Here is an 8145-nt window from a genome sequence, read left to right as displayed (position 1 = left end):
GCATTAAAGAAATCAGGGATGATCTCAGGTGCATTGGTATTGAAAGGTTTAACTACATTATAGTTTCTTATTACTTGCAAAAAAAGGAGAAAAAAAAAAAGAAAAATGGCCAAGAAAGAACAAAGAGTAAAAGAAGATGGCACAAACCTTGCACTCTTTTGATGGCCTAAAATCAAAATTCATGTCCTTATTCGACAAACCAGATGAGGTGCGTTTCTTGGCATGCATATGTGCTTTGATAGACTCCAGAATCATGCTAGATGTGTCATAGGTCTTGCAGGCACTGCATGCTAGATCAAAGAGTATCATAGCTGATAAATTATCAGCACTGAAAAAGGCAGAATAGTTTGGCACCAAACTAGCAATGTTCTGTGGTGTGGGAAGATGAGGATATACAGAGATGGAGAGCAATTCAGCAGCACATGAAGAAATAGTGGCAGTTGCAACACCAGCAGCAGCAACACTAGCAAGTTGTTTCATTGAGTCTTTTGAGGTAGATGTGAAGTCTGACAAGGAGAGGTTATGGGCCTGCTTGCAGTAGGCTTGTATTTGGTTCACAGCTTTGAGGAAGGCTTCTAGGAAAGTTACTTCAGCAACTTCTGCAGAGTCCTCCATCTTGAACAACTAGTAAACAAAAAAATTGCATTACAAAGAAATAAGAATAAATATTCTTTAAAAAAAAATCACCATGGCAAAGTTATGAAAATGACTGAAATAATGATAATGAGTATGCATGCATGCTTGTGTGTATACATACATACATACATGCATGCATACATACATATATGCATACATACATACGCACACAATAGTATCAAACATTGAGAATTAGTTCTCAACACTGCATTTAGTGGATAAATATATATATATATATTTCATGTACATTTCCACAATTCTTCACGCAATTCCCTTGATAGTGCCGGTAATCATCTCTATTTCGGTTGCTTTGTTAATCCATGAATAAAGCATATGCATATGTGTCTGTGTGGTGATGAACTATAACCTCAGTCACTGCCACAAGAATACATGGAACTCTTTACTAATCTAAGCAATATGGTTAGCCTGGTGTACTAACAGAGAGATAAAGTATTTTGCCTGGATTGATAATCCCTCACTAACAACTCTGTATATATGTGTGTGTGTATTTATATATCTTAACTTCTACTTACTTTGATGACTTGGTGGGCTTCAATGAACTTTCCTTGTTTCAGGCATTTCACAAGTAATGCTCGGTTGGAAAGAAGCATGTCTTGAATGATGCCTGACGAAAGGCGTCGACTGACAGAAGCCACAGAGGACATGCTGGGTGTACGTGACCGGGAACGAGGTTTCTTTAATATTTTCTTTGATGAAGGCAATGCAGTAGCAGAGGAGGATTTCATATAGCTAGCACCTTCACTGCAGATTCCTGGAGAATCCCACACTTCACCATCTTCTCCAGCTACAGGAAAAACAAAAACATATTATTGTTATTATTATTATTATTATTATTATTATTATCATTATTATTACCATCATTGAGTTCAAATATTACCTAGATTAACTTTACCTTTCATCACTCTGGGGTTGTTGTAATCGACTAACCCTGTCTCCTAAAATTTCAGGCCTTGTGCCTCTAGTAAATAGGATTATTATTATTATTATTATTATTATTATTATCCTTTCGGGGTGATAAATTGAGTACCAGTGAAACACTGGGGTCAATATAATTGACTAACCACCCCACCCACAAAATTTCAGGCCTTGTGCTTATAATAGTATAATAGAAATTATTATTATTATTATTATTATTAAGTCTACCACCCAAGAATATTTGACTATAAGAGACAAACTTATAAAGTCTGCTGAAAATTAAATCCAACCATAATTCTATACTTGGACACAGTCACAGTTTACAGAGCAATAGAATCTGCGGCTCCCTAATTTCATTGACAATAGTCTTATAATAGAAACAACCAGTAAGTCCTTAATTTCAATGATAAAAGTCTACTCACATGTTAGGGAAATCTCTGATAAACTGGACATTTTGTTGCTTTTCTTTGACATGGCACAATCACTAAAACGTATACTTTCATCACAGATGGAGTCAACAGAAGGATTGTACACATGCAGCAAGACCTTACCGACCTCTCGTGGTATTTGGTCATTGCAGACAAGCTGAAACCTCCACTGGGCTTCACTGACAACTTGTGACAGTTTGGAGATGCGACTTTTCAGAGATGACTGGTTGATGCTCATTGGCAGAATGAGTGGTAGGTTCTCCTCAAGGTCGAGAATATTCAAATTCTCTTCTTTCATCACAGTTGTGTTTGATAATTGGAAATTTGTTGCATTCAAAGTCTGTAAGCTTTCTTGTAACAAATCCAGAATATCTCGTACAAGGTATTCGTTGGTCAAAAGACCAATTTGTAATGGCTTACCAAACTGGGAAGAGACTTTTGTATTAGAATTACGGTTTTCAGTTTTCAAGTCCATACTAAAACGAGAAATTCTTATTTCTGCTTCTTTTATGTGTGATTCTTGGCGCTGGGGCAATGGCTTTTTAACTTCAACAACTGGCTCTGAAACCTCAGTCTTGCTTTCTTCTATCTTAGGTAATTCTTCAGGTGAGTACTCTACAAATGGGACATCATATTCAATACTTTCAGCAGCCCCAAGAGGCAATGATCCAATATCACGGCTTGCTTCAGACGTATGTGTTATTTCAGACAAGACAGATTCCTCTTCAGATTGGATACTGATGTTCATCAGGTTCTCGTTGCTGTCATGTACACTTTGCTTCTCATCACTGTCATCCGTGTCATCAGTCTCGGTAGTAAAGAAAGAGTCTTGAAGTTCTCGGTGGCTGACAAACAATAAAGAGAAGACATTTTCCAGAATCTCGACGCGGTAAGCCAGAGGATAAAGCTGTCGCAGATGGTTTTTGGCATTCTGAAGTTTTTGCAAGACATTCTTGTTGTAGAGTTGTTGGATATCACCAGCAGTAAAGTCAGAATTCCACACGGGTAGATAGCCTGAAGTCCGTTCACCAGCAGCGGAAGAGAGGCGACTGCCACTCTCACTAGCATCACTCAGTGTACTGTCTTTGCTCCAGCTGTGATTGTGGGAGGAACTCTGGATGTTGTAATATGTGGGGTTCATCAGCCTGGAGTGGGCATGCAGGGCTCCATACAAAATGGCATCCTGCACATTCTTTAAGATGCAGAAACTGCGATAGAGAGCAACATCTCGTTCTTGCTCAATTCCGATAGGTTCTTCTTCGGAGTCAGCGTCTTGTTCAAGATCTTCAAACCTCACAGTTTTTACTTTCTTTTCATCAGTGGCTGAAGAAAGAAAGAAAATTAATGAGAGAAAACAAAAACAAAAGAGAGACAGATGACTGAAAAAAAGGAAGGTTCAAAAGACAAAGAGAGAGAAGAATGAATAGTACAGACCAAACAGATGGTGAGAAGAGCAGATGAATGGAAGGGTAGATGTAGAGATAGATGGCAGGGCAGATATAGAGATGAGCGGGTGTAAGACATGGTTGGAAGGATAGATATGCAGATGGATAGATAGAGAGGAAGAAGGAAGACTAGCTAGATAAATATATGAAAAGGTGGGTGGATATTTAGGTAGAGAGATAGATAGATAGATAGACAGATGTTGGTTGGCACTCCGTCAGTTATGACGTCGAGGGTTCCAGTTGATCCGATCAACGGAACAGCCTGCTCCTGAAATTAACGTGCAAGTGGCTGAGCACTCCACAGACACGTGTACCCTTAACGTAGTTCTCGGGGATATTCAGCGTGACACAGTGTGACAAGGCTGACCCCTTTGAATTACAGGCACAACAGAAACAGGAAGTAAGAGTGAGAGAAAGTTGTTGTGGAAGAGTACAGCAGGGTTCGCCACCATCCCCTGCGGGAGCCTCGTGGAGCTTTTAGGTGTTTTCGCTCAATAAACACTCACAACGCCCGGTCTGGGAATCGAAACCATGATCCTATGACCGCGAGTCCGCTGTCCTAACCACTGGGCCATTGCGCCTCCGCAGACAGATAGATAGATACATATATTCAGACAGACAGACAGACAGACAGACAGACACACACACACACAGATTACTCCATTAAAATAGCTAACAAATGAACAGTGGCAATGTCAGGTAGAGAGAACTCTTTAAATTCATTGTAGACATGACAACCTCTCCAGTGCTGGTGGCATGATAAAATGCACCTAGTATACTCTGGGAAGTAACTGAGATTAAGAGGTGCATCCAACTATAGAAACTATGGCAAAGATGGAAGATACAAGTGTGATGTAATCCTCCAACCCATCTAGGAAAATTTACTCAGACTATGACAACCCCTTCAACCCATACCAGCATGTAAAATGATGGTGATGATGATGATAAATGGATAAGTACGTACATAGACAGGTAGATATACAGAAATACAGCTACATAGATATGCTGATGTATGGGCAGATAATTACACATAAATAGAGGTGTGGAGAGAGAGATGAAGAAAAAGAGTCAGACAGTGAAAGAAAGAATTTTGAATGCAAAAATATTAAAAAAATGAAAAATTACATAATTAAATAAAGCATATGTAAAGGGATAAAATGTGAAAATATCTAACATTCTGTATAAAATTTGAAATATTTTCCATGGAAAGGTAAACAAATATGCCAGATTCGTATGTGATGACTAGCAGCTTTTAACTGTTTACACCCATTTGTTCATGTTATCATGGGTGGGATCAATTTTGTTTGAGCAATTGTTTTTACAACTGGATATTGCTGCTTCTCTACCTCCTCCTGCTAAGTACATGTCTGTTGTTGTTGAGCACCTAGTTAGCCCTGATCAAGCAAAGCTAAGATAGAAAACATTCTAATAATGACCATTCTGACTTGACTACATTGTTTAATGTGTCCTCTCTCTTTTTTTAAGACAGCAATATGTGATTTGAGGAAGACTTGATTGCTATTTCAAGCAGGTCATGCAGCTGTATAGAAATTCTGCCATATGAAGTAGGGGAACAGGGGAATATGTTTTGACAGTCACCGTGCCGGTGGCACATAAAAGCACCCACTACACTCTCGGAGTGGTTGGCATTAGGAAGGGCCACTTGACCAGGGATGACCTGGGGTTTAACAACAACTGGCCAAACAACCAACAAAAAGAAAGCAAGTACAAGTGTTACCTGGAGTTTTGGTGAGAGAAACCTTCTGTAACAGGTCTAAAACTTCATGTTCTCTGAGAGAAGCGAGGCGTGTAGCTTGCTGCAGGACATAGAGCATTGAGTGGTTGACTAGTCCTTGGAAGATGTTTGTTGCTTGGCAATGTGGGTTGATGTTAGTTTCTTTGCCATCAGTAACATGGACCAAGGATCTGCAATAAATGAAGAAAGAAGATATAAAATAACATGAATACAATGACTGTGAGGTTAAAGTTCTGGATGACTGGTCACATGGTTATGAGTTCAAAAGTTACTTTCACTTAAGGGAGCTCCTTATGAGTCCAAAAGTTACCTTCACTTAATGGTCACTTATCCTGCAAAAAATCACAGCTCACTGTCTCAGAATAAAGGAAGAACACATCAGATAATGTAGTCCAGATACTTATAAAGAAATGCAATGGTCATAACTAGAATGTGTTTAGGACTGACCTGGGGTTAAAAAACTACACTAATTCAAGCCAATGAGAGAGCCTCTACATGGTGACTGGAATTGCTAAAAACAGCTGCTCAAATTGTCCTCACACTACATTCTACTATATTACAAAAACCAAAGGAGACAGCAGAAAATGTATTCATACAAAAAAACTATAGATAGAAAAGGAGTGAGGTAGTATAGTTGGAATGACTTTGCTGTTTGTCATGGCTGAGCTGGTATTAAACTATAACTACCTAAATATTTTACCCCTCAGTCAACATCATAATTTTTTTCTTTAACACTCTATATGTTCTGAAGCCATTATCATTTTAACATGGAGTGTTCTGGAAGACAACTAAAGCTATGAGAGTTATCTTTTTAGATTGTTTGACAGATTTCACCAGTTATACATTTGGCATACAACTAATAACATTTTTACTTTAAAATGTTTAAATTTTTTAAAGTAATTGTGTACAATAGCAAAATTGGGTCATCCCATAAATAATGTAGATTTTTTATACTTCTTTTTATACTTTCAAAATTAAGATAAATTAAGTTCGTTTTTAATCTAAAATATACTCTCCATTTTCTACAATGCTCTTCCATTCATCTGGTAGATTTGCAAGGCCCTTCTTCCAAAATCCACTTGCTCATGATGAAAAATGCTCCTCCAGTACTGTTCTGACTTTGTCTACAGAATTGATATTTTTTCTGTCCAAATGATTTTGAAGACTGTGGAATAAATAATAATCAGATGGGGCAGTGTCTGGCGAATATGGTGGGCATGGCATTGTTTCCCATTCAAACTGCTCCAGCCTTTGGAATGTCATCCTCGCTATATATGGTCAAGCATTATCCTGATGGAAGAACACCTTTCATCTTGAAACCAAAGTTGGTCATTTTTCTTCTAGCACTGACTTAAGCCGCTCAAGCCACTCAAAGTAGATCTCCTTTGTTATCATTTGGTTTGGGTTCAAATGTTCAGAGTGGACGAAACCTTTCATATCCCACCAAACAAATAACAATACCATACGTGGGTGAAGACTTTCTTCAGCCTGGGGTGCCACTGTTTCTCCTTTCCCTACCCACTGTCTTCAGCACTTGACATTTTTATAGAGAACCCATTTCTTGTTGCCAGTCACTATTCAGTCTAAAAAAGATTCATTTGTGAGACGTGACAGCAAAGAAGGGCATATATTCACTCCTTGCATACAATTAGACTCAGAAAGTTTGTCAGGAACTGATTGACTCAATTTGCTGACTTTTCTAATGGCATGCAGGTGTTGATGAATGGTTCATTGACCAAATCCAAGTTTCTCTGCTAGTTCCTGACTGGCTCCTGTGCCAGTAGCATGTAAAAAGCACCATCCGAACATGGCTGATGCCAGTGCCACCTGACTGGCTCCCATGCCAGTGGCACGTAAAAAGCACCCACTACACTCTCGGAGTGGTTGGCATTAGGAAGGACATCCAGCTGTAGAAACATTGCCAGATCAAATTGGTGTAGCCTCTTGGCTTGCTAGTCCCCAGTCAAACCATTCAACCCATGCCAGCATGGAAAACGGACATTAAACGATGATGATGATGATATATAAAACAATTATAAAGTGGTGCTTCTTTCATTGGCTGAACGATACAGGTAAGATGGCAATAAAACAGAAAGCAATAAATATATTTAAAAAATTAAAATAAAAAGAATAAAAAGCAATGAAATATAGAAGCCTTTTCTATTCTCTTCCCACTCCACAATTCCCTCGTATTATTCCTCCTTGCTCAAATTTCGTCACTGACCACTAACTTCCAACAGTCCAAATTAGATACAAACCACATTAACCTTTTGTCGCCATATTTCTGTTGAGATGATCTGTGTTTCTTTCAATTAATTTTAAATATGACAAAGAATTTAGTAAAATAACTTCGTTATCATTAAGCTAATGTTAGGAACATAAATTGTGACTAAGATTTGGCGGAAGATTTTAATTCAGAACTTTTGAAAACAAGACATTTGTACTACAGAGCAAGAGGCAGTTTCAGCTGGGTTGGTAGCAAAAGGGTTAAACTGTTTCCAAATATTCTTTGGCTTAAGAGAGCTGTCTGGAAAGGACATAAGTGCTGAATACCCTTCAAACCAAGCAGCCTCTATGCGACCACTCCTAAATAAATAGCAATCAACTTCCCTGAAAACTCACCCTCCTGTCTTAAAAAGGACACATAATTAAACTTTAAATACACTATGTCTGAAAACAACAGGATGTTTCTACTTGTGGTGGTTATTTGTCAACAACTGCCTGCCACTTGTAAATTCACATCAATGATACACTTTCACAAATTTCGAAAAATACAACTTTCAACTGCTTCCTTTGTTTGCCTTATATGCATTTCATTTCATTCAGCTGAGAGTAATTCAATTATTTTAGCAACTAGTTGCTAAAATGGAGTTATACTTATATATATATGTATATATATATATATATATATATACTGAAGGACTGCTATTTCCAGGAAAGCATG

At 38.2% G+C, this 8145-nt stretch overlaps 1 protein-coding gene across 1 annotated transcript in view; it reads right to left on the bottom strand.

Annotated features, from left to right (window-relative positions):
• Positions 1 to 8145, bottom strand: part of LOC106867460 (zinc finger FYVE domain-containing protein 26) — a 93341-nt gene that overhangs the window by 64127 nt on the left and 21069 nt on the right. The window contains exons 7-10 of the mRNA XM_052971651.1: positions 5184 to 5371; positions 1995 to 3323; positions 1170 to 1441; positions 148 to 624 (exon numbers count right to left, since the gene is read on the bottom strand). Coding sequence (XP_052827611.1) covers positions 148 to 624; positions 1170 to 1441; positions 1995 to 3323; positions 5184 to 5371 — 2266 coding nt within the window. The remainder of the gene's footprint in view (positions 1 to 147; positions 625 to 1169; positions 1442 to 1994; positions 3324 to 5183; positions 5372 to 8145) is intronic.

The sequence above is a fragment of the Octopus bimaculoides genome, chromosome 11, assembly GCF_001194135.2.
Source record: "Octopus bimaculoides isolate UCB-OBI-ISO-001 chromosome 11, ASM119413v2, whole genome shotgun sequence".
NCBI classification, from domain to species: Eukaryota; Metazoa; Mollusca; class Cephalopoda; order Octopoda; family Octopodidae; genus Octopus; species Octopus bimaculoides.
This window is presented reverse-complemented; position numbering and strand designations above follow the sequence as displayed.